This window comes from Lygodium microphyllum, chromosome 6, assembly GCF_053477565.2.
Source record: "Lygodium microphyllum isolate KBCC chromosome 6, Lygodium_microphyllum_v1.1.10, whole genome shotgun sequence".
Classification (NCBI taxonomy): domain Eukaryota; kingdom Viridiplantae; phylum Streptophyta; class Polypodiopsida; order Schizaeales; family Lygodiaceae; genus Lygodium; species Lygodium microphyllum.
Window position 1 is genome coordinate 145,910,779 of NC_141140.1, and position 27,933 is coordinate 145,938,711.

At 38.3% G+C, this 27,933-nt stretch overlaps 1 protein-coding gene across 2 annotated transcripts; it reads left to right on the top strand.

Annotated features, from left to right (window-relative positions):
* Window positions 1–23,422: 23,422 nt before the first annotated feature.
* LOC148035250 (Polymerase/histidinol phosphatase-like protein) lies at window positions 23,423–26,780 on the top strand. Of its 2 annotated transcripts, XM_087680216.1 has the most exons (6): window positions 23,423–24,756; window positions 25,078–25,202; window positions 25,349–25,663; window positions 25,744–25,913; window positions 26,044–26,275; window positions 26,380–26,780. In XM_087680216.1, exons 1-6 carry the CDS (start codon window positions 24,487–24,489, stop codon window positions 26,381–26,383), a joined length of 1,116 nt encoding a protein of 371 aa, XP_087536342.1. In that variant the 5' UTR covers window positions 23,423–24,486; the 3' UTR covers window positions 26,384–26,780. The 2 variants fall into 2 exon arrangements, with proteins under 2 accessions (XP_087536342.1, XP_087536341.1); XM_087680215.1 differs by having other exon boundaries at window positions 23,426–24,756; window positions 26,044–26,775.
* The last annotated feature ends 1,153 nt before the right edge of the window (window positions 26,781–27,933 follow it).

A 27,933-nucleotide genomic window follows, 5' to 3' on the forward strand; every position in this document is an offset into this window, starting at 1 on the left:
ATGCCTTGAAATTCCTCCACGGGCCATCAAGAAACAACATGAACTAGTTTTCCATTCAAGAACAATGAAATGTGTTGCACGATCTGAGCACAAGCTTCTTAACATGTAAAAGAGAACCTCAAAGAACCCTTTGGGCCCATCATAAAATTCCTTAATAAGAGAAGCCTCCACCTATCCATTATCAATATTGTTATCCAAAATATGCCCATAAAAGTAGGGCCCCTAGCCACACCTAGATAAAATCAATGAGGGGAGTTCAACGTGTGAAAATTGGCCAACCCTCTCATGAAGGTTGTAATACCAGTGCATGTTATGCTTTGGAAAATTTATATTCTATATATTCCACTTATTTCATCCTTACCACCCCCCCCATTGCCATTACATTTGAGTTATTATTTGTAAAACATCAACTAGTAGATGTGTGGTTTTACAGTGATGCTAGACCCTTGATCACCCCTATTACTCATTTCTATCAAAACTATCAAGCATATTGTTAGTTATTATGGCAAAAAGTAGACTTGCTAAAGCATACCCTTGGTGCATCAACCTCACTAAGGCACGAGTTTTAAGAGATAGATTCATTTATATACCATGATCGATGCATTAGAAAACAATAGTTGGACCACTCTACTAAGTTCTTACCAAAAATCTAAAGTAGCCTCAACACTTTTACTACGAACATCTAGCTTATTCTAATATCACAAGCCTTATCAAAATCCATGTTGAAGACAAATTCTATTCCCAAACTCATGGCATGAGTGATCGATAATGTGAGGCTCCACATAGCATAAACCCATGTTATATGATATGTATGACTATAATTTGCAAGAACTTGATCCTCATGGCCATTTCTTTGGACTTAATCTTATATGTCCTTAAGGAAATCCCCATCCATCCTAATCTTGTTGAGCAATTTGTAAAGATCTGCAATAGCACAACATTCGTGCACTACAGTACCTCCCTTAGCATTCCATTTGGCCCAGGAGACTTTCCACCTTTCATCTTTCCTTCCAATATATTTTTCTCTAGTGAGAAGGGCATCTCAAGAATTAATATGTTTTCCATCCCTAAGGCCAATTCTTCCACCTCTATGAGGTTGGTGCTTTAATCAAGGTCAAAGATAAAAGAGAATTGATAGTAATGATGGATAAGGAAGGGAATGTCCTAAAGGATGAGAGAGATATATTGGCATCCTTTTTTGGCCATCTTGCAACTATAGGAGGCATAGCTATTATTCTCAAATCTCATACCTAGTGCACATTAGAGTAAAGCCCTTTGACCTCATTAGAAAGAAAATGAGAAAATCTATGTCAAATACAAGGAAGCATTACAAAATTGGGAGATTAGAAGAAGTGTTGTCACTTTCATAACAGAAGAAGAAGTGTTGGTGGATTAGAAGAAGTATTCACTCTCATAATGGGAGCATTACAAAATTGGGAGATTAGAAGGAGTATTGTAGCTTTCATAATAGAAATAGAAGAAAATGATGAGAACTTTTGGATTTGGGTCATATCCTTGGCAAGACTTGGTGAACATATTGATGATAAAAAGAAGAAAGTTGTTGAAATCTCTACAATTTCATTACTACATGTGTTATGGAAGTTCTTTATCATGGCAACAAAGAATCAATGTCTTCGGTGTGCCTTGCAATATTAGTAGGACAATATTTGGAATAAAATCAAAAGATAGCTTTATTTTGCAAGGTTTGCATCTTACTATTGCATCAAAACAAATTCTCTTCAATGTTATAGTACAATTATCCTTACGAATGAAGTTCTTATAGATACGACTAGGAATGTTCAATAATCTTTATGTGATTGTTTTAGACATTAAGTTGAATCAATTGTTTGACTTTCAATGAGCTTTGTAAAGTTCCATATAGCTTTAAGGAAGCTACTAAGATTTTTAAGACTCTATGGATGTTTTCATAGTCCCAACCATACTTGGGATAAGCTACTAAATTTTCTTGGAAAGTTGTGTACTTACTCTAGAGTTTTGCATTTTCCCTTTAAGAATACAATTTATTGTTTGCATTGACAAAGAAATGACCAATTACTAGAGATATCTAAATGTATAAAAGGGATAAGTTTAATCCTAGATAAGCAATGTAAGGGCATCCCAAACACATTTTCATTTTCTACTAGTAAACCACAAAAAATGAGCATTTAAGTTAATTATGTACTCTTAACCCATTCATCGTCATGATAGTAAAACCCCTATAAAAATCGCCCTTCAGCTTTTTGGGTGCAAGAGCCCCTACTACTTTATGCTTTACCCAAAAAACTTCAACTTTTTTTTAGCTTTGGTTTCATATGAAATAATCCTATGCAATAATTACCTATTCTTTCATTAGTACTCTCTCTCTCTCTCTCTCTCTCTCTCTCTCTCTCTCTCTCTCTCTCTCTCTCTCTCTCTCTCTCTCTCTCTCTCTCTCTCTCTCTCTCTCTCTCTCTCTCTCTCTCTCTCTCTCTCTCTCTCTCTCTCTCTCTCTCTCTCTCTCTCTCTCTCTCTCTCTCTCTCTCTCTCTCTCTCTCCACGTAATCAAGTGGCTACCCTAGTGGCAAGCCACTTATTGTATTAACCCACTAATTCAGGTTCAAATCCCCCTTTTTCTATACCTATACTAAATGATCATGCTAATTGTAAGAGTTGAACCCAAGATCTTGTGGTCACACCATGCATTCACCTTAACCAACTAAGCTACATATGTTCTCTCTCTCTCTCTCTCTCTCTCTCTCTCTCTCTCTCTCTCTCTCTCTCTCTCTCTCTCTCTCTCTCTCTCTCTCTCTCTCTCTCTCTCTCTCTCTCTCTCTCTCTCTCTCTCTCTCTCTCTCTCTCTCTCTCTCTCTCTCTCTCTCTCTCTCTCTCCATCCATTGTGACAAGCCCTCTCAAATTTTTTCATGACCATCTTCATCATTGTCATATCATTAGTCTCATCATCATCATCATCATCATCATTATCGTCTTCTCCTCCTCCTCTTGGGGACAATACAAGCTCATCTACTTTCTCCAACTTGGATTGCAACCACTCTTTCTTTGAACCAATGCGTATCTTATAGATAGACTAATGGCACATGATTCACACTTAAGGTCCATGTCTCCTCAATATGGTGCTCATGAATGTGGGTAAGATGGGTAATATGTAGGTGGCATCCCTTGAAGCGCATGATGAGAATGGTAGATAATTGATAGCAAGGAACTAGGGTCAATATTAGTAGAGTCTTCTTTCCCTAAATGACAAAAACACTATAATCAAACTAAAGTTCTCCTCTCCCACCCTCATGATGCTTGATGTCATTACATCAAGAAACATGCTCTTGTCCATTATTGGATTTGGAAATAAGTATGGTGACATAGAATTTTCATTAGTTGACCCAATGCATGACATTTTCCTTAACACTCAATTTGATGATAAGGTGTTTTTCAAACTTATAAAAGTTCTTGCTCTCTCATCATTATCCAAAGCCTATCTCTTCATCTCTCTATGTTGCAATGCCTCTCTAAAATTGCAATTTATCCATCTTTTTGTCAAAACTTGTAAGCTTACACTAGCAATCCTACAAGGTAAGATAAGTTAGCCACTCAAGAATAAGTGATGCAAGTTGCCATAGAGTAGTTCATTGACACAAATGAATCATCAAAGAAAGAGATATCCGCTCAAGAATGAGTGATGCCAGTTGCCATAGAGTAGTTCATTGACACAAATGAATGAGAGAGAGAGAGAGAGAGAGAGAGAGAGAGGACAAATGAGTGTTGCTCATTTGTTAGTAGATTGGATGCATGGTGATTATTAGGTCTTGAAGTTACTCTCTATATCTAGATGAGCATCTAGTAGTAGCAAGAATGGAAAGAGCAAGATTTGAACTTGGCTCTACTATTCACAACCTATTGGCTTAACATTTGGGTAACATAAAATCACGAGAGAGAGAGAGAGAGAGAGAGAGAGAGAGAGAGAGAGAGAGAGAGAGAGAGAGAGAGAGAGAGAGAGAGAGAGAGAGAGAGAGAGAGAGAGAGAGAGAGAGAGAGAGAGAGTGTGTGTGTGTGTGTGTGTGTGTGTGTGTGTGTGTGTGTGTGTGTGTGTGTGTGTGTGTGTGTGTGTGTGTGTGTGTGTGTGTGTGTGTGTGTGTGTGTGTGTGTGTGTGTGTGTGTGTGTGTGTGTGTGTGTGTGTGTGTGTGTGTGTGTGTGTGTGTGTGTGTGTGTGTGTGTGTGTGTGTGTGTGTGTGTGTGTGTGTGTGTGTGTGTGTGTGTGTGTGTGTGTGTGTGTGTGTGTGTGTGTGTGTGTGTGTGTGTGTGTGTGTGTGTGTGTGTGTGTGTGTGTGTGTGTGTGTGTGTGTGTGTGTGTGTGTGTGTGTGTGTGTGTGTGTGTGTGTGTGTGTGTGTGTGTGTGTGTGTGTGTGTGTGTGTGTGTGTGTGTGTGTGTGTGTGTGTGAATTTTCTTAAGAATAGAAGATAAATTGTGGATCTATATCATGGAAACACATTGGGTAGTGTACAAAGCATTAGTTTAGAGTCTTGGATGTGGTCATGCTATAGATTGGTTTAGGGAAGCTTTGCAATGTGCAAGATTGCTCATTAGCACATATTTGAAGAGACATGCATGCTAGGTATAGGGGTTATTTTGGTCCCTTTGCATCATGAGTGTAGGATTGCTTGTTAGAACATATTTGAAGAGACTTATAGGCTAGTTATAGGGTTCTTCTATCCTCTTCTTATGCGTTGTTTTTGAGTGCCCCTAGCGAGAGCAATCTAAAGCATCAACTTATAGTGTTCTTAGTTGGTAGATGCCTAGTTTAGAGTGAGTTAGAACTTTACAACTTTACAACATGTTGTAGCTTTTTAATAGTGGTAGTAATTATGTATGCATTTACATATATAGACAAGCCTCAACATCAGGTCCTTTTTGTAATTTTGATAAGAACTTTTGTTGTCTTCCATCATAGCTTTATATATTATCTTATAGGTAAGTACTAGTTTCTTAAAACACAAAAGAGGATGATGGCAAATCCTTTTCATAATCCAATGATGAAGAAAAGAAACTTCCATAGCTTTTAAAAAGATTTTATTATACACTTACATAGCCTTTGGAGAGAGATTGTGGTACATTTATCCAATTTAAGTCTTACCTATCTTTCCAAAGAAAAGACTCCCCTAAAAGAATAAAGAATAAAAGGAAATGAAAAGTCATGAATAACTCTTTTTCCAAATTGGGTCCTCCCAAGAGGCAAAAGATTCACTCAAGTTGTGTATATTTATTTAACTTATCTCATTCCCAAGTGGCAAAAGATTCACTCAATTTGGGTCTTTTCATTGAACTTATCTCATTATCACCACTTATCCCTTGGGAATATATTTGAAATTGCTTTCTATGATGGATCAAGCACTTCACTTTAATTTCCTATTTGACAATCCCAATTTATGTTGATAATCTAGAACCTTCTCACTCTAACCTATTTCCATGCTATTCTTCTTACAATAACTCATTCTAAGCTATTTCCATTCTATTGTTGCCTAGTTATTGACATGACATATCAAGCTTACAAAAGTAGCTTTAGGTGATTTCTTTGGCACTAACATGTGCATGTGTTTCATTAATGGCTAAAAGCCATAATAGTTATTTTAAAGGAGGAAGGAACTACATACCTTAGTTACTTTTGATTATGTGCAAAGCATAAAAATTAGTTCTAAGTAAAGACGTGAAAGAAAGCATAATTGAATGGAAATAGAAGACTCTAAAGATGCAATATTTAACTAGAAAGCCATGTAGCTCCACATGACCTCATGTTCATGTTAGATTGCAACGTGAGAGTTGTCTTTTCTGAATGGATGTAGCCATTTTGAGGCACATTTCTAAATGTTCTAAAATGTAAGATGTTGGGTCCATCCTTCACATGTCAGTTGTACCATAAGTATCGTAAAAGGTAAGATTTTGGGTCCATCCTTCACACGTCAAATGCACTCTAAGGTACTAGTCCATAGTCATGGCCATATTGTCCTTTTGAAGTTGGTAAAGTATAAATTTATACAAGCAAGGTAAAGAGCTAGTGAGTTTGAAGGTACTTTCTACTAGTGTTTATGAGTCAAAGGTGTCACATAGTTCCTCACTCTACTAACAAAGTGAAAGCTTATCACATTTCCAAACTAAAGTAAGTTTAGTCAAAAGGTAACTTCATATGATTCTCATGATTCAAAAGGTGTTGCAAATGTCTTTAATATGAATGCCATGTGTGACTTTATTTCTCTTGACATGATAAACTATGTTAACATACCTTAGGACACATGCTTCTAACACATGTTGGCTCTATGTATTTATGCATGATGCTTTTCTTTGTTGATCATAATATAACACAATAAAGTTTACCAAATGATGTCGTTGAACACTCATTCACTGTGTGTGTGTGTGTGCGCGCGCGCGCGTGTGTGCGTGTAATATATGTTTTAATTGTTTGAATTCTTTCAAGATTTCAAAATCTAGTGTCTGTTCCCTTGAAAAAAAAAATCCAAGAGGTAACATGCTAATTTCCAAAACCCAGAAGTTTTGATTAGTGTTTGTAGATAACTTGAAGATATAAGCCCTTGAAAATTGGATTGTGATCCTACTCTTTAAGAAATTAGGATTAAAAAATCTCACGCTCTCCTAAATGTTCTAAGTCTATTTTGACCAAGTGGTCTTTTAAGAAAATACATGAGCAATAGTTGGGTTCCCCACCAATGGCAATCCCATGTACATATAAGCATAGGCTATAGTTGGAATGGACTTTGTTATAGGAGGCACCAAACCACCTATTAGTAGCATTGACCATTGGATAATCTAAGATTCCCTTGAACCCATCATAAACCTACTATCAATGCTCACCGTGTTACACTTATTTGCCTTAAGGAGTGTTTTCCTCCATGAAAATGAAGCAAGGACACCTCTATGTGGTTTGATCAAAATGAGCTCATGTGCATGTTGTGCTGTGATTGATGTAGTGACCATTTTGTACTCCATAGTTAGCACCTTCCAATGTGTGATGCCCCACTTGAAATTGTAGAATATGATAATCATGTACCAAAGCATTGCCATGTGACTACAACAACTAAGAGTTCTAATCCTACTCAATTACAACATACACTCTTGGAATTTATCAAGATGATCACAAATTATTATGAAAAAAGATTTGGTAGTACATCTATAGAACGCATGTATTTCTATCACTTCTAAATTAGTAGGGCCTTGTTGATAAAAAAGAGTTCCCAATAGCATTTGTATAACATGACCCATATCTTTATCAAGCATCATGTAACTCAATATAAAAGATCAACATACAAGTTGAGTGAAGCATTTGATTTCTTAATCACATTTTCTTGATCATGTGTGCTTTGATGAAATATTGCTAATGTGTCCCTATTGAATCATTTTGATACCAAGACTAAGAGTTGATTCAATAGAGACTTAATATGGTTATATGAAGCTTCATTTACTCACATCTAGTCTTTGTAAGAACTGATCAAGCCACCTCAAAAAGCATTCTATAAATCTTAAGATGCAACATGGATTCCATTCTTAAGCACAATCAACATTTCAATAGTACTTATAACACCACTCATTTATCTATATGTGACACACACTTGCCTTTCCCCATAGTAGTGCTTGGTTAGATCCATTGAATTAGTATTCAAAATTTAGTCATATATATCATCAAACAATCTACCACATGGTTATGCATGAAAATAACAAAAACAAAACATGGATGCAATGGCTGCCACAACACATTATAGATAAATTGAATTTTTTGACCACAAATAAGTTATCATTCTACATTGACATAATGCAACATACAAATACATTACCTAATTCTAGGATGAATGTGCCATTTACCTTACTGCATTGTTGAATGTGTATAATACAAATATGAATAGAGGGTAAGTGTTATTTGTTGATGAGACCATACAACTAAAATAATCAATTTGTGAAACAAAATATGACAAGCTCTTCTACACAAAATGGCTAGATAATGCTCACAATGAAAAGTGGGAAACAAACTAGTTTCATCTATGTATTACAAAACCAACATGCATATAGAAAGCTATATAACATCAATAATTGTAAAATCCAAGCCCAAAAAAGTAGATAATCCAAAATTATATGTGACTATAATGAACAATCCAAACTTGATCAGTTGATCCTAGACCATAAATCCACTCCTTAGCATAACTCACTCCCTCGAAATCCTTAGGTTGAAAGATACCATCAAACTCTTGTAACATTGAATTGCAAATTCAACACCCTCTAATTAGTTCTTCCTTGGTTGTTCCAAACACTCCTAATATGTACCCTTGGCTAGATGAGCCATATGCAAATGGACACTAATGACCTCTAGCAACATTAATCTCTAAACAAACAATTGCCTCATGAAATTGTGTGATGCTCTAGCAGTACATTTGTTACTCATACAATGAAAAGTGGTAAACAAACTAGTTCCACTATTGCTGTATATATCCAACATACTAGTGAACATGAATGTAAAATGTTACATAATATCAATAATTGTAAAAGCCAAACCCAAAAAAGTAGATAATCCAAAAAAGTTAGTGATCATAGTGAACAATCCAAAGTTAACTAGTTGGTCCTAGACCATAAATCCACTCCTCTACCTAGTGTAGTTCACCCCTCCAAATCCTTGATTGTAACTTGAAATACAAATTCAACATTTTCTACTTGATGTTCCAAACACTCCTAATATGTACCCTTGACTCACCAAGGCACTTACAAGGGGTGCTAGGCACCTTTAGCAACTTTAGTTTTATGAATTGATCATTACCTCATGAAATTGTGTGATGCTCCATCAAAGAATATAATGTGTCTTTGTATGAAATAATGTAACCAATATGAAAGATTGTCATAAGCGGCTTCTTGATATTCCTAAATAGGTAATGGCAAGCATAACCTTCCTTGGCTTTGTTTGGGCTTACAAAAGACCCTTCTAGTTCTTGAAAGAAATGATGATTCTAACCAAATGGTATTATCATCCACATCATACAGACCCTTGCTAGCTGTGTCATTGTATGTGCTCTTAGTCTCCCAGTTACCTATCAATTGTATCACAAAACCCCAAAACCCCCTGAAATGAACCTACGTTTCCTTAGACTTAAGATTGACTTTCTTATGCTCTTTAATGTACATTGTCACATCTACATGCATACACACGTGTCATTAGTGTAGATCATATTAAAGATCACATCACATTTTCCCTCCTTAAGAATCATTTTCATCCTTGAAAGTAAATTGGGGATAACTTTGATAAATTACAATTATATGTTCCTGAGTAAAATTGTTCTCAAGTTGATATTTTGACATAACCAATCTTGTTTTTACAAAGAATATCCTCCATGCATCATGATACATCTTGGTCCTTATAGTAGTGAAGGCTCACCTCAATAACTTGCTTCCTTCTAGAACTACTAGCTTTTAAATGGCTATTACAATCTTTTTGAGTCTGTGAATGGACTACAATACTTAAGGGAAAACTTAGAGCCCTTTCCACTTTGTAACAACTCAAATTGTTTGCAACTTCAAAATATTTTGCACCTTTTCAATTTTCAATTTTCTTCATGTAGAGTTTGTAGTACTCATGACTATTTTGACTATCTTAATGCTCTTTTTAGCAAAACTAATCAATGTTCTAGTCCCTAAATGACTTTTATGAATTGGAAACCTACTCGTTTTTCAATCCAATAGAAAAATTAGCTTTAGGTTGATATCCATAGACAAGCATGAATGGCCTACAACCCATTGATACATGAATAGCAATAGTATAGGCCAATTGCATGATTTGATTACAATATCCTTAATTCAATTGCCTTTATCCCAACACATGCTCTTAATATGTCCTCTAGAGTTTAATCATTTACCTCAATTTGGTTGTTTTAAGTTGCAATGTTCAAATTTGCAAACATAACCCTCCAATGGTTAAACTTCTAAGGATGACCTAGTAGGAAGCTCATACAATTCAAATAAGTAGTCAAAATTTGTCATAATTATTGTATTTTTTCATTTTTTCCAAGATTTGTTCTAACATGAACCATCTTTACTAGTCTATTGGCAATCATCCATATAACACCCAGATCTTTCTTGGTTTTTCCAATCCATTAGCAATCACCCACATAGCATCATGACCTTTCTTAGTGGAAGGTAGAATAATGATAAAACTCATGACTTTTCCTAGTTCTAGGTAGACTAATTGTAAAGTCCACAAATACATGCTCCCAATTACCCAATGGGATTTCTAAACAACTCACATTTTAGATGTTTTACTCTATTGACTTGACAATTTTTGCCAATTGGCTATGTATGGTTGGATGTCCTTAAACATGTTAGTCTAAGATTACCAACTCTTTAGAAGAAACATGTTCTTTGAATTCCTAAATGTTCAACAATGGGAGTAACTTGACTCTCACTTGGTGCATGAGGTCATGCACCTTTAGGATAACCAACAATTAATCACCTCAACTTACCAAAATATAAGTGTTGTATGTAAGTATGTACTATTAAGTTCCCCCTTGAGTGTATAATGCACTCATAATGCACCCCCTTGTCAAAAGCAAGAGCAACATTGCACATCTAGTATCCACTCTCTACAAAGTCACATTGATCCATATCCATAGTTTGGAAATTCAAAGTATCATGATAATCTTGAACTTCTTAACTCAATTGTAGAACTAGAGAGTAGAGACTCATGTACAGTTGGTTAAATCTACCAAACATAAAAATGTGCACTAGGAACCTCTTATAGTTGCAACATTCAAACTTATGGCTAAATCTACCACATGCTAATGTGCATTGGAACCTCTTATAATTATGAAATTTAATGGCCCCCTAGATTTGTGAGAGGAAAAATCATATGTTAATGTATAGTGACCTTGAAGACGACTTGCAATTGGTTGTGTCATGTGATCAAAGGTAGAATTTTTAGATTGTGAAGTGGAGTAACAAAATATTTTTGGGTAGCATTGGTGCGGTAAAATGATACTCCCCACTACAAACTTTGATGATTGCCTTATGCATAGAATGAGCATGTTCAGTAAACCCAAGATGATCAAAAGTATTTGTAGCAATCTTTCGAGTACTATTTTTTACGAAAGTATTTAGCAAGATGATCTCTAATCAAATATGCATAGCAAACTTTACTTGGCTTAGCTTTCCAACCCTCTTGTAGGAAATGACAAGGACCACAATGACATCCTTAAATCCCTAGATTTAGGCAAAGTCCTATTACTCTAGGAGTACCTAAGGATGCTTAAGGTTTGTGGGTAATATTAGTCTCAACAACAAATGAATTGATGGAAGCACTAATAATAACCATGTTGTCCCCATTTTAGGCTTCACACAGAAGATCCAAGTTTATGTGGAATGTTTGAGAATGTATAAAAGCATATTATGTGAATGAAAACCATTTTGAGTAACTAAATGTCTTGATGAACCTATACTAGGTTGTGCTACACTAGGGGTATCACAATGCACTCAGAGTACATTTGACGGTTCTAAACGATTGAAAGCATCTTTGACTTGGAACTCAACTAGAGTCCATTGCTTCAAGTGAGAAAGATTTTGATTAGCATGGTCAATATCCATGTGGATAGGATTATGAGCTAGATTTAAATTAGAAAAACTAATCTCAATATTTCTCATGGCATAGACTAAGTCAACAACTACTCGAATTTTCCTACTTTACTCTTAGGTCTAGATGTGGATGCCCTGATGACAATAGTATTTTCCTACTCACTCTTATCTCTAGATGTGGATGCCTAATGGCACTAATTGCCAACCACAAAAGAAAATCCATAGAAGGAATAGAAACCATAAAAGCTTACTTGATGATAAGTAATACTTGTATGTCTATCATGCATAGTTCACCTGAAGGAGAAGAAGGAGGAGAAGAAGATGAAGAAGTTTGCTCTACATAGCCACCATTAAAATGATACCTTCACATTTCCAATTAAAATGTTACTAGGATTGTTGGTTTTTGTCACGCCATGATGTAATTTGTGATATAGTGGAGATGTATGGTATGTAGGTACACATGTAGGGATTGATCACATGTGGGTATGGCAATCATTGTGATGTGATGGTGTTATACAATATAATTGTTGGGTGAAGGTTGTTGAGAAATAACAAATGATGTATGCTCTAGAAAGAGATGTCCTGAATCCCATATGCACTGTGAGGAGAGTGGAACAGCCCAACTACTATAAAGCATTGTACTTGCAAGATGAGTAATGCAATATGATGGTACTTTTGTTCTTTCAGTTGAGAGTCTGAGTCATTGTCCAACCACACAAGACTATGTTTATGAGTCCAAGCTAATCAATCTTGGAACCTAATTCACTTGTGTGGCATTCTATCTTCAACTCTATGTCTTCATGAGTTCACTCTATCTCTTTAAACCACCATAGCCATGCTCTAGATCTGCTCTTTTGACATGGTATCAGAGCTCAGTTGAGCATGGCCTAGCTCAATGTATCTCTCCTCTTTGCTCTCTCAAGCATTCTCAACTTCCATCCATCTCAATGCTAGCTTATGACCTCATTTTTCATCTCTATCTTCACTTGACAGTTTATGGCAGCCATAGCCAACAATACCTACCTACATTGGAGCCTCTGGATCTCCCAAACTGAGGCAATATCTACTAAAGCTTCATTCTAGACATATCCTCTGCACCTCAGGGTGCTTCTATGTATTACATCACACCTCAACATTAGCCCCTCTACAAGATGGCATTGCAAAAATTCACGCTTTCTGTTGAGAACTGTGCCTCCTCTAATCGTACTGCTGCTGCACGCACATGCCATGATTCCCTCTTCGAGCATTGGGCAATCAAAGGTGGGGTAATGAGTTTACTCCCCATCAAAGGACTCACCAATTGGTTGCCTCTACAGGCTGCTATGACAAAAAAACCAGTCAAGTCTGTCAAAAACCCTAAAGACTCCATAGCCAAAACCTCAAAAGCTTGACATTTATCACTGGTTCCTCTCACTGAAGCTATCAATAGTGGTTTTAATCACTGATCTACAAGCACTAAAGTCTCCAGCAAGTATAAACCTTCAAGAAGAATATATGGAGCAACTCACCTAAATTCAAGCAAAACACCTGAAATCAGGCAACATCAAGCCTGAAATCAAGCTAGTATCTCTTGATACTAACCTAGTGCTTCTTGACACATGTGTTTCTTGAAACATCCAAGAACAATTCAATTGTTGGTTTTACCTCAGTCTTGCAATGACAAACATGAAGAATTTTAATGTGGAGTGACCAACTGATTAGATCTCTTGTAAGCTTCAATATCATTATAAAAGATAGACACTGCCCGAGTACACTCATGGTAAGACCTCCTTCAAAATGTTTGAACTTGAGCAAATAGCCAAGTTCAATGGAGAAGCCTTTCATGCTTGGAAGGAGAAGACCATGTACCACCTTATGCAAAAGGACTTGTGGGACCTGTTTGAGGATGATGCAAATAGCAAGAAGGGAGATGATGAAGATATGTTCGTTGAAGAAGACCAGCTCAAGACAAAGGAGTAGAAAAAGATGAACAAAAAGGCTCTAGGCATCATTGCATGGGGCCTAAGTGATGATGTGCTACATCATATCTCTGGCATCAAAGATGATAGAACTACTTAGGAGGAACTTGACAGGATGTTTGGTATCCCAGAAAAGAATTCAAAGGTAAAATTACTCGTGCAGTTTTATAAACTGGATATAAAAGACAGTGCTTCCATGACCATACACATTAAAAAGTTCAAGAGCCTAAAAACCCAGCTTGCAACTCTTAAGAAGAATATTGATGAAGATGAAGCAATAGCCATACTGCTTGCCAGTGTAAATAAGGATCCATATGAGAATCTTGTATCCACCCTAAGTAATGTTCCAAGTCTCTCAGTTAAAGATATTGAGCACTCCCTTCTTGATGAAGAGAATAAACAGAAGAACAAGAATGCAAAAGATGGTGTCCCATCATCTAGGGAAAATCTATTATACACCAAAGAAGCTGTTGGACCCAAAGGAAGAGGTCGAGGATTCAACATCGACAACAAAGATTGGATGACATGTCATTACTGTGGTAAGACTGGCCATATAGCCAATTGAATGTTTCCATCATAAAAGAGCACAACAAATGCAGAATGATAACCATCAGAATCAGTTCATGAATGAAAGAGAAGAATAAGATGATGATGATGATGATGCTTCTGCCATCAACAACTCTGACAGATCCTTTTGAAGAAATTCTCTCTCCCATAGTGGATTTTTTGTTTCCCTTAGTGGATTTGCTTTGTAAAAAAAAAACCCTTATCAAATATGTAAAGTTTCAAGCTTTAACTTGACTAGGCTACCTATGAGCTAGTCTCCCGGGCCATGTTATCATGTAGGGGGAGCAAAAGCCAGCAAGTGTAGGAACTCATCATTTGAGGGGGGGGGGGTCTTGAGAAATGACAAATGATGTATGCTCTAGAAAGAGATGTCCTAAATCCCATATGCATAGTGAGGAGAGTGGAACAACCCAACTACTATAAAGCATTGTACTTGCAAGATGAGTAATGAAATATGGTGGTACTTTTGTTCTTTCAGTTGAGAGTCTGAGTCATTGTCCAACTGCACAAGATTGTGTTTATGAGTCCAAGCTAATCAATCTTGGAACCTAATTCACTTGTGTGACATTCTATCTTCTCTGTGTCTTCATGAGTTTACTCTATCTCTTCAAACTACCATAGCCATGCTCTAGATCCGCTCTTTTGACAAAGGTAATGTTACAAAATTCAATTATTGGGCAATACTTTATTATTTTGAGGGGGCTTTATACCTCGGGATCTTCAATAGGAACTTTGATCGCTTTATTGATTTCTCAAGAGTAATGTGATATTTAGTACTACTTGAGTGTTAAAAATAACGTTTACTCTCTATATGGTATTTTGGAAAATTTACTATTTAGCATATATCAATTAGCATTAGCTAGACTTGTGTAATTTACTTCTAAGAGTATCTAACAATTATCACTACCCAACTGGTGTTCAAAGAGTAATTTATCCATGGGCATGATGTAGTAAGCATTAATATTTTTGTCATCCATTCATTAGTGTGCTTTTACTAGTATATTCATTTTATTGAATGAATTGATGTTTCAATTGTTATAGTGTAGATGAGAGTCTTTGATGGTTCTAGGTACTTGAGATTAGAGCAACAATATTAGCTTCCTTGGTGCATACACACACACACACTCACACACACACACACACACACACACACACACACTCTCTCTCTCTCTCTCTCTCTCTCTCTCTCTCTCTCTCTCTCTCTCTCTCTCTCTCTCTCTCTCTCTCTCTCTCTCTCTCTCTCTCTCTCTCTCTCTCTCTCTCTCTCTCTCTCTCTCCACTTCACTTCGCTCAAACAATGTTGAATGATTAATCATTGCTTTGTCACAAAATTACTTATAAGCTGTTAAAAGTGGATGTGTCACTCATGGCTTCTATGGCAAAAGAAAGGATCCAAACCCTCAATTTTCTTATGTGTTTTGTATTCTCATCACATTTTGGATAAGCCTTTGTATTTGTTCATGAGAAGCCTAGAATGAGGCTACTTTATCCCAAGGTTGGATATTCAAATTTATAGGGAAAAATTTAACGCAATATTTTATTGTGGCCCAAAAAGAGAAGGAGAATTACTATATAAATACAACATGAGAAAGAGGGGCCACTCATATTTGGAGGGAGATTATGCCCATCTTGTGTGATGCACTTGTCTCTTTTCTTGATGCTATTTCTTTCACACTCTCCCATGCAACTAATTTAGTAATTTGTAATATATGACCACTGTAGAAAAAAATTAGATGGGTGGTCCAAACCAGGCAAGAGTCGGTTTTCCTAGTGATGATATGGTCAATGCCACTAGTGGGTTGACAAATAACTTTGAGAATAGAGGTGTGCTTCAAGTATAGCAAGCTTGGATATCTATATGAGACTTTGTTTGGGTGGCAAACTATTTTTTCTCATGTTTAGGTTTCTCAAGTATCCAAACATGTTCAATCTTGGGAGTGAAGGCTAAGGGCATGCTATGGCACTAAGAGAGGGACAAAAGAACAACATGCCATATTGTAAATCAACTTGCAATTAGTGGACTACATGCTTTATAGTTTTTAGCTATCTCTCAAAGCAATCATTTTATCAATTGCAACTTAACATCAACTAGGTTATGGATGCATCTCTCTCTGCCACATTGAGTTTGACAATTCTTGGTACAACCAATTGCATGCTCAATGACCTGGTAATGGTTTTTACATATCCCACTTCTTGCAAGACATACCTAGAAATTTTGCAGATTGGATTTTATTGGTTGATTGCTAACACCTGGAATTGGGTTTTACTACTGTCATTATTTTCAACTTGCTGTAATTGCAAGTTTATGCTTTCTTTATGAGGGCATATGCTTTGATGACCATCATCTATTGGCAATTAGTGGCCATCGATACTCTTTGTTGTTTCTCCTCTATTAGACACTATATTGGCTTTGATATTGGACTATTTTACTATCATTTACATCAGCTTGCTTGTCTTGGACTCTACTTACATTACTTGCATTATGGCTAGTGGGTTGAATGATAATGCTATCTTTAAAATTGAGAAGTTGGATGGCACAAATTATAGCTATTGGAAGGCACAAATATGGCATGTTCTAGTGTAGAAATTGCAGGTTAAGCCATTGAGACAAGAGGGTATATAAAGCATGAATGCTTTGATGTAAAGGATTGGGGTGAACTGGACAAATTATGTAAATCTACAATCATTTCGACACTCTCTAAGTATGTCTATTATAATGTTGTCTTTGATGGGTAGAAAACATGGAAGTTTATCGGATAAGATTTGCAATGCCTATGACAAGCACATCCCTACCTCTCAAATGTATTGGCTAAAGCAACTCATGGACCTTTGTATGAAGGAGGGGACTTCTCCACACTAAAATGAGTTTCATTCTATTTTTAGCCACTTATCTTCGTAGAAAATTGAATTTAAGGACAATCTTCCTTTCTTATTATTACTGTTATATTGCTCGATTCACACGGGGGATTCACTAGTGGTAATAAGGAGACATCACCTGTGTGCAAGAAATATATGAAAATACCCCTTATCTACCCCATATTTATGGGACCTTACCTTATAAAATGTACATTCCTTCCCTTAAATAACCCCCCTCCCTTACACTCACGTGGTACCATATGGTAAACCCTAGTGGATCCCCTAGGCCGATTCATAGGACACATTTCGTACTACTATGTGTGCAAATATGCCTAGTGATGGGCTGAAATTGCAGGATGTAGAGGGTAATCTCTTGATTGAAGAGGTTAACAAAATGACTGTAGATGCTTCGTGTACCTCTCATGCTTTGATAGCTAGAGGCAATAATGGTAGGAGCGGTAATGACCACAATGGGAGAGACTCTCAAAAGTCTCATTCTCAATCATGTGGATAGTCTCATAGTAAGTCCCATGACCGTAAGTCCGCATTGACTTGTCACTATTGGGGGAAGTAGGGTCATATTTGGCCACAGTGCCATAAAATACATGATGAAAAGCACAAAGAAAAGAGAAAGGATAAAGTGTAGAAAAAGAATGATGATCGCAACATTTTTCCTAGCAAGACTAGTGTCAAGATTGAAGACATCAATGTCATGTAGAATGATTCTAATGATGACTACATACTTGTAGCTTCTTCTCTTGATGTTTTGCAATTGACTAATGCTTTGTCTACCTATGCTTAGTGTTGGGAGCTTGATTTAGGGGCTTCATTTCATATCACCCCTCATTGAGAGTGGTTCCACTCCTCTCGCAATATGACATGATTTGTTAGATTGGATAATGACTTAGCATTGGATGTTGTTGGTATTGGAGATATCCAGCTACAATTCCCTTCAGTCAGTATATTTAATTCGCTTGATGTATGCCATGTTTTGGATTTGACCCTACTTTTGATTGGATGATTGGATGATGTAGGTTATGTTGTATCTTTTGGTGATTCCTTGTGGAAGCTTACCCATGGGAATCTTGTCTTGGCACTCTCTATCCCTTACATGTATTTGGGCCTATCGACCATGTTTTGGTAGTGGTTGCAATACCACATATATCAATTTGATATCACTACCTTTGGCACATGTCATTAAAGGGAATGAAAATGCTTACCCGTTTATAGTATTTTCTACCTCTTGACTATAAGTGTTTTGATTCTTGTAATCATTGTCTTTATGGCAAGTAGACTCGTAATTTGCATAAGAAGTTTGACATTATGTGCGTGGATGAGCCTCTGGATCTTGTTCATTCTAATGTTTGTGGCCCTATGCCCTACAAGCTTTAGGTGGTGTCAAGTATTTCGTTACTTTCATTGATGATTACTCGCATAAAGTTTGGACACATCCCATAAAGCAAAAATCAAAAGTCTTGGCTACCTTTTAGCATTGGCTTGGTTTTGTTGAGAACTAGTTTGGGTATAGGCTCAAATACCTATGATTTGACAATGGGGACCGGTATTTATCTAAAACCTTTGAGTAGTTTTGTGATGAGAGGGGTATTAAGTGTTAGTTGATTGTCCTATACACCCCACCCTAGTATGGTATGGCTCAACACATAAATAGGATGATTCAGAAGCAAGTTTGTAGTATGCTTGGCTAGGCAAGCTTAATGCAGTACTTATGGGCTAAGGCAACTATTTACTATTGTCGTACATTTGATTAATTGGTCCCTATGCATTGCTCTTGACTATTAGATTGCAAAAGAGATATGGTCTGGAAGATCTCCATTATATGCTCGTTTGTGTGTCTAGGGTTGTGAGGCTTTCTGCCATGTTTCCAAGGATAAGAGTAATAAGTTGGATCCTAAGTTTGTGAAATGCATATTTCTTGGTTATGGGGATCCAGGTGAGATGGGATATCACATATGGGATCTACAAGCTCGGAAGGTCATTTGCAACCATGATGTTGTTTTCCATGAGGAGAAAATACATAAGTAGCTTGAGCAGGTCATATACATAGGGTGATATTTCAAGAGGAACCTCCTATTACTATATAGCCAGCTCGATAGCCAGCAATAGTTGATGCTTCCGTGGCCTAGGACCATGGTGTTAGATTAGAGGTATAGGCCCCACAATCTGTTTTGCAATGGTCTACTAGAGATATCAATTTGTGCCCTCTATGGATTATGCTATGGTGGCAAATGTTGGTGAGCCTCTTATCTACGATGAGGCCATGTGTAGAGGTGACAGTCACTCTTGGGAGAGGGCCATGTTGTTAGAGTATGACTCACAGTGTTGAAAAATCATACGTGGGATTTGGTTCCTTTGCCTAGTGGAAAGTGTGCTTTGCCATGCAAGTGGGTATACAAGTTGAAAAGTAACCCTGGATGTCTCAAGCCAATCTATAAGGCTAGATTGGTTGCTAGGGTTTTAAGCAAGAGCATGGTGTTGACTTGATGAAGTCTTCTCTCCTGTCAGCAAGATGACAACCAATCATTTGGTCTTAGCTTTAGTTGCATAGCTAGATTTGGACTTCTATCATATGGATGTCAAGATGGCTTTCTTATATGGGGACTTGGATGATGAAATTTATATGCAGCAGGCTAAGGGCTTTGAGGAAAAAGGCAAGGAACACCTAGTGTGCGCATTGAGAAAGATCCTTTATGGCCTTAAGTATGCACCTAGTGAATGGTACCACAAGTTTGATGATTTTATGTACTCGTAGGGATATACCTGCAGTGATATGGATTCATATTTACATATACATGAAGAAGATATGTAATGGCAACGTTAGGATTTTGGTACTCTAAGTGAATGATATATTGATCATTGGGAGTGCTCATGATGAGTCGGATGCCTTGAAAAGTCAGCTCAAGAAGAGCTTTGAGATGACGGATATGGAATAGGCCTTACATACTTGGGATGCACATCATGTGCTATCTCTATAAGGGGCTCCTTTACTTATCATAGAAGGAGTACATCTAGAAGGTTCTTGAGTAGATTCATATGTAGGATGTTAAGCCTATTGACTATCCTTTACCTCTTCATGTGAAGGTTAGTAAGGTTGATTGTCTATAGTCTAATGAGTAGAAGGCTGAGATGGCCAATATCCCTTATGCATCTGTAGAGGGTAGTTTGCTGTATGCCATGATAGCCACTCGTCTTAACATAGCATTTGCAGTGGGAGTTATGGCATGCTATATGGCTACACCTGGTAGGTGGCATTGGGATGTTGTGAAGGGTATCATAAAGTACCTTAAGGTCATTACCAATATGTGCATATGTTATAGTGCCCAAGATATGTGGGGTACATTGACTTTGATTATGTAGGACATGTAGACAATAGGAAGTCCACCTCTAGCTATGTTTTCACCTTTGCTAGAGGTGTTGTTTCTTGGATGTCTAGGATGCAAAAATGCAAGGCCCTTTCCACTATAGAGGTAGAGTATGTTGTAGCCATTGAGGCTTGCAAGGAGGCTCTCTAGTTAGGTTGACCTTGGTATTACTGATGTGGTTTCTATACTACATTCGAATTCTATGAGTGCAATTCAATTGGCTACGAATCTAATCTTTTATGCAAAGACAAAGCACATTGAGGTGTGTTATTACTTTATTAGAGAGGTTATAGAGGACAAGTCCGTTGAGCTTGTCAAGATCTCAACAAATCAAAATCCTATAGATCTGCTCACTAAAAGTCTCTCAGCAGAGCGCTTTGACTTCCTTAGGAAGCTGATGGGCGTTGGATGAGATAACATATTTCCTTATCTTGTTGTACTTTATGTACATTTGTACTTTGTCAAATTTTTCTTATTCTCTTCTCACTAGAGGCACATTTGCCTTTAAATGGAAGGTTGTTGGGAGTAAAGGCACCCATGCCTCATGTATTCATTATACTGATAGAAACCGCACACTTGTACACTATGGGTAGTGGGTGCCCATCATTATCACTTTATTCTTTATTCTTTCGGTGACATTTGAATAAGAGAATGCCGGTCACACATTGTGATTGTTGGAGTTCCCACATCTTATGCCTCTTGCTCTTGCTCTCTTACTTCTTCCACCATAGCTTTTGCTTCCGCTCACAAGCTTCAACTCAGGGCTTCCTCCCTTTAGTATCCACATGCAAAACAACCACAATAACATTGCATACCATGCATTATCCCTATAGTTTTAGGAGAAGCCATGGTTAAGTCCTATGAAATGTATCCCTATTATACGACACTATAGAGCACCATACATCCCATTTGCATGGTTTTTGAGTGAAAAAGGATAAGCTTATGGCAAAGACTTAAGATTATTCACATTCCAAGTTATGTTTACAAAATGGTGTGTGCATTGGAAATGGGAGATAATAAGGCTAAACTGTAGTATTTACAAAGTGGAATGATTGATGATTGACTATTGATGTAGTGTTGTTGTGTAAGAACATGGCCCTCCATGTTGAATGAGCTACACTTTCTTCTCCTTGTGGCAAGATTGGAATGGGAAAAATTGAGGGCAACCTACCCCCTTAGGCCTTGCATAAGATGTTTTGCTCATTTTACATGGTGGGAAAGCCCATGTTGGTCACATGCAAGAACGATAACATCATGATGCCTTGTAAGGGAATCACCCTACACCTAGCTTATTTTGCAATGGGGATAAGGAGAGTAGGTGCATATCTTTAGGCACGAGGCTAGGTTTGGGTATCTCCATTGCATGATCTCATAATGTTCTCAAAGTCTTAGAGTTTGAGAAGGCATGGAAAAATCATCTAAAACTTCACACACACACACACACACACACACACACACACACACACACACACACACACACACACACACACACACACACACACACACACACACACACACACACACACACACACACACACACACACACACACACACACACACACACACACACACACACACACACACACACACACACACACACACACACACACACATACGTGCATGGATGCATACGCGTGCAAAATATATTTTGGCTTTTTGGATGTGAGATATTATTAACAAATTTTCAGTTGGGTATAGCTACAACTTTGTTCATGTGTCACAGACATAAGCATCTTTCATTGTCAACACGTGAGAATAATCCTATGCAGCATCCATTTTTCGCCTCATAAGGAGGGCTTACAAGGATGATCGGAAGAGGTTTGCTTGGGGAGGTAACTAGTTGTATGTTAATCCAAGGTGGATAAATATTGTATACTTTGTTAGTTCATTAGTGGAAATAATAGATCACATATATTTAGGTGCACAACATGTATCTATGTGCATTAAGAAGACTTTCTCCTAATTTTGGTAATGTATTTTGATCTCTCTTACAATATATGTGAAGTGTATGATGTTGCAAAGTGCCTTCCCCCATCCCATTGAGCAATTTGAGCCTTTAGACTCTTCGAACTCGTAGATGGTCCCTGGCAGTTTTGTTGGCAAGATATTGGTAATCACTCATTGGGAAACGACAAGATGGATTCCCACTTGGTTTGGGAAAGAATATGGCATGCATTGCATGTGGATAAGAATTCTAAGTCTTAGCTAAGTGGCTTTGGTAGGATATTGCACCTTGAGGGTAGGATATGGGGGGTAGTAAGGGGGATGACCCTTGAAGGCAGGATAGTCAAGCCCCTGACAGAGTTGCGGTTTTGTTGATGAATGAAAGCAATGCTGCAATTGGATTCGGTGTAAAATTTGGATGGTTTTGAGCATTGATATGATTGTCAGGTTCTCCTTTTTGCCCCTTAATAAAACCTTGTATATTATCTTTTACATAGCCACACCATGGCAATTTGGCATGTGAAGGGGTCTTGATCTCTATTACAGCCTTGGGGCGTGCTCAAGACCTTTGGTGGGTGCAATCATAGTAGATTTATGACATTTTTTCCACGTGGGAAAAGGGGCTCTTCTCCCTTGTTTGTATCTATAGTCTTCAACATTAAGAGCTCTTTTGGTTCAAGAGCAGTGCTCACAAAAAACTTTTTTCCCGTCCAATGGAAAAGAGAACAAGTTTAACCTCGATTGGTTTTGGAAGGGAAATAGCCAGTTTTATAACTAAAATGCCAAAAAAATGTTGGTTTTCATCAAGAGGAGCTTCAATTTCAATTGGTTTTTTGAGAATCTTGCTTAGAAAAAAATACACGAGAGGGCAGTTTTTTGTGAACACTCCTCAGGAGGCATCGAATACCTGGGGCCGAGAGGCCCTTGCCTGCAAGTGCACCTAACTAGATACTCGATGCCTCCATCTTGCAAAGGGAGCTTATGATGTTGGTATTTCCGAAATGTGGGAATTTAGGCTATAGCGAGAATTTATCCTAAACTTCCTTGTGAAGTATCCCATGACAAAAGTTATTTCCAAACCCAAAAGCCAGCATGGGCTGAGGTTGCCTTGAAGACAAAGGGTACCTTGAAGGGTCTGATTAGACTACTAATTGTCATAGTAAATAGAGAAAAAACATCGCTCTCTCTCAAGTCTGATCAGCGTGATATAGCCTACATCCTGCACCTGCAGACCCATCGCCACTCCCATCCCGATTCCCATCTCCTCCCTGCCTGCCTGGCTGTCTGTCTGCCTGTCTGTTTCTCTTCTGCAAGGCCTTTGAACTTTCTCTCCCCCTCCCCCTCTCTCGTTTTCTCGAGACTTGGAGACTCGCAAACTTTTTGGCAGCTTCCCGAGCTATGCCGGATTTCAATGCCCGAAGCCATCAATTTGCAACGGTAAGCCATGGCTATGCCCTACCTCTGCCTGCATCCCTAGACTGATGCGCACCAGAGAACGGAACAGGCACGGATTCACAAACAAGGCAGCGCCTAGACTCCTCTAGAGCGAGGATTTTTACTAGTTCCTTAAAAGCTTTGGATATGGCAGGTTCAGCAAATGCCGAGACTCACGAGCTCGCATTTTTGTTCAAGCCTTGACGGGATAAGCTGACCAGCAATCGTCTGTTCCGAGTCATCAGCGAGGGGATAATGATTGGTTATTGGATTCTGATTACGGGAATAAACTGGCCATAAATCTGTTTGCAAGAGAAGGAGAGAACCATGGATCATTGGTGAGTGTGAGTAACAGAAACGGTCAAACAGGTTTTTAACAGGATTGCCTGCACATGCCAACAAATAAGTACAGTAAGGAAAGGGATGAATTGATTGCGACCGCCTTTGCTACCTGCGCTTTCCCGAGAGCAAAAGGAGAAAGCGAGGCGATCTTTTGCTGCCATTAAATCATCTGCAAAGGGCCCGGCTTCGATATCCGTTCTTTGAAGGCTAGCGTCGACTGCAGTTTCCTCACTATTTACTGCGAGTACAATCCCTATCGCCAAATCTACCAGTGCCATCTATAAGAACGCGCAGAAGAAGCATCTTTGGGAGGACGCAGAAGAAAGCATCTTTAAGAGGCGAAGTAGGAGAAGGTGAACTACATAAGAAGAAGAGGAAGAAGGACAGCATAGAGAGAAGAGAGGATGGGGAATAGCCGCAAGAAGAAGCATTCTAAAAAACACAGCTCTGTCCAAATGGTGTCTGCCGCCATGTATGTCACACAATGGGCCTCCCTGTGTCGAAGTCCCAAAGATGCTCTGTCCTGTGCAAATTTTGCACTTGAGGATTGGATTCCTGCCCACAGGGCCTCTCCTTCCGGCAAAGCCCCCATTGTGGATCTTCACACACACAGTACATGCAGCGATGGGATGCTCTCCCCCACACAACTTGTGGAGAAAGCTATGGGGGGCGGGGTACAGACCTTTTCCCTGTTTGCATCTCTTATTGATCGTTTCCACATAGGGCCACTGTCTAAGCATATGTAGTCTGACAATCACATGGACACAGTAGAATGTAGAAACGGTGGGTGTGTGTATGTTGCTTGGACTTTGACAAGATAACCTCATATGCATGGACAATCACATTGGCATAAAAGTATAGAGACATGGTGGGTGTGTGTGCACGTGTGTGTCACATGAGAGGGAGAGAGGGATGGAGGTTGGGTGGCCTTTTAGATTTTGATACTGTTTGTTAAATTTAAGTGGGTGAAAGCTAATCAATCTTTAAAAGAGCAGGTGCAGGTGCTTGCGCTGACGGACCATGACACAATGGTGGGAATTCCAGCTGCTTTGGAAGCAACAAACAAACTGGGGATCAGATTGATCCCTGGGGTTGAGATAAGTGCCAAATTTGCTTCTAGGTAAGGTTCACAAGAGGGAATAGCACTTTGAAATGGTGCTTTAGTGTAGGTCTACATCTTTGTTGGCCTCCTCTAACTATTGAGCAAAAATCACACTAGCAGGACATTTAGTCTATTGTTTCTGAAGACTCATTTCTGGTTGACAGGGTGAAAAATGGAGTAGAAGATAATGTTCATATTTTAGGCTATTATAGTTGCTGTGGTCCCTCACGGTGGCTGGATCTTGAAAAGGTTTTGTTGAGGATACGTGAGGGACGATATCAACGAGCAGAAACAATTATCAACAAGTTAAAAATGTTAAAAAAACCAGTAACATGGGAGCGGGTAATCTCCCTAGCTGGAACTGGGGTTGCTCCTGGAAGGATGCATGTTGCAAGGGCTTTGGTTGAGGCTGGCCATGTGGAGACCGTAAGGGAAGCTTTCAATAAGTACCTATACGATGGGGGACCTGCATATGCTTCGTGAGTCATTGATGGTGCATGTTTTCAACAGGTTGGACTATCAGAAATTTCATGTATAGCTGATAGTTCTTCCATTGTAGGGGCTATGAACTGGCAGCTGAAGATGCTGTACGCCTGGTTTGTGACACAGGAGGTTTTGCTACACTTGCTCACCCATGGGCATTGAAAGAGCCTGTTGCTGTTGTAAAGCAGTTGAAAGCTGCAGGTCTTCATGCAATGGAAGTATATAGGGGTGACGGGAAAGTAAGTGGTGAGTAAATATAGCAGTTAGTTAATGGCACAACTTACCTTATGTTTTGGATGGGCTGTGTAAGATGTTGTATTGGGGGAATGTATGCACTATTATTAGAAACTGAGTGTTTTTCTTAATTGATTCGCAGGATTTGCTGATTTGGCAGATATTTATGGGCTTGTCAAATTGGGAGGTTCTGACTTTCATGGTCGAGGGGATCCGGATGAGGTTAAATTGGGAAAAGTTGCACTTCCTTTACTCACTGTATCAGAGTTTCTCAGGGTAGCTGGGCCCTTATGGTTATCAGCAATCAAGGATATATTGCAATGCTTTGCCAAGGAAACCTTTGAAGTTAGAGCAGATAAGATAGTTGGACTGAAGTATTTTTCTGACCCTGAAACTAGGAAGGGTGATATTTCACTGAATTTTTCAGTAATGGATGGAAGGCACATAGCTATTCTGAGGCTTTCCCCTTGGCTGACAGATGAAGAAAGGTTAGCTGCACAGGAAGTACTGGAGCAGCTGAAGCTTAAGTATGAAGCTGTAGCTGAGAATGGCAAGACAACATTATATGTAAGTCAACAGATTGTTTGAAGGACTGGTGACCACACTGAAAGTGGTTAAATGATATCTTCAGGAAACATTGCCCTTTGTCCCTGTTGATGTAGCACATTGGTTTTGGGAGCATAGAATCAGCAGGGCTAATTCTAGATGCATGCTTGGTTTACTGCGTGTTGCTAGTAGCACTTGTAATATTGCTTGTGTAATAGCATCCACAACCTTCCCAAGATAATGTGGAGATATCTCTTGGACCAGGCATACCTTCTATTGTTTCAGCAAAAATTAATGCTTTATTTTTGGAAATGTTCTGGAGTTGCCTCTAGTATGGGATACTAAATTTTCAAATTACATTTGGTGTTTTACAATAAAGATGGTCTCTAATGTGTCAATAGCTTTTAATTTATAATTTTCCTATGTCCGTTTGGAGACTCTGGAGTTTTAAATAACTCTGTAAAATCCTTTCCCAACTGTCTCTCATACCCATTATGTTAAGGTTTAGTCCTCAAAAGCTTTCATTTTAGATTTATTTGTACAGCCATAGTTGGCTCTTTGACTGCTCAAAACATATTATTGGAAAGGTGTATTTCGAAATATCTCTTGCAAGTAAAGTCTTCAACTTATGCTCACAAGAATCATAGGAAGAGCAGAGACTTAAATTTAGTCTCCTACCTCTAGCAATGGAAGTACCTATAAGAATGGAAGGTAGAGCTAACTGAAGATAGTTCAGGAACCTAGGCCTAGTTTAGTAGATCCCTTAACAATAAGAATGGCAGGTAGAGCTAACTGAAGATAGTTTAGGAGCCTAGGCCTAGTTTAGTAGATCCCTTGTTTGTTATGATAATAAGCTAAGATGCAGTTATCATGATGCATGCCATTGTCCTCCTCTTTCCAAATTCCTCTTGAAAGTAATGTCTTAAACTATGTTCCCCAAATAGGATTAAACAGTCAGCAATTTAGTTACTTGCTTGTAAGAATGGAGGTACTTAAACTTATCAAAGATTGTTGATGAGCCTAGGCCAACTTATGTAGATTCCTTCTTTGTTCTCATCAAGTTAGAGGCATTTCTCATGGTGCATACGAGAGTCATCCTCTTCTAACAAGCTTTAGTTTCCTTATCGTTTGAAATGTGCTTTTGGCGATTAGAACATAATCAATGGAGAACCTTTTCATGTTGATATGCTTGGGGTGTTTTAATTGTGCTTGTATGTGAAGCTTTGGATTTGTAGATACCTTAATCTCTCTCTTTTAACAAGCTTTAACAACTCCCCCTTTTGCCTGAAATGTATTGTTGGTGATTAGAGTATGCTTGTCATGCTAGTGGAAAATCATTTTGTGTTGATGTTGCAACAATGTGCAAACACCTTAATCTTTTAGTGGGAGCACATTTGTGGAACACCCCCAACAAAGAAGTGACATGTGACTTCATCAAATCTAGCTCTAGCTAGAGCTTTAGCCCTAGTTGTATGTTAGTGTTGCT

What these genes read in the sequence shown, in the direction of transcription:
- LOC148035250 (XM_087680215.1), top strand. Translation starts at nt 24,487, where the DNA reads ATGGGGAATAGCCGCAAGAAGAAGCATTCTAAAAAACACAGCTCTGTC. An exon ending in AGAAAGCTATGGGGGGCGGG is followed by an intron (nt 24,757 to 25,077) that starts GTACAGACCTTT and finishes TTAAAAGAGCAG; the next exon opens with GTGCAGGTGCTTGCGCTGAC. An exon ending in GGGGGACCTGCATATGCTTC is followed by an intron (nt 25,664 to 25,743) that starts GTGAGTCATTGA and finishes CTTCCATTGTAG; the next exon opens with GGGCTATGAACTGGCAGCTG.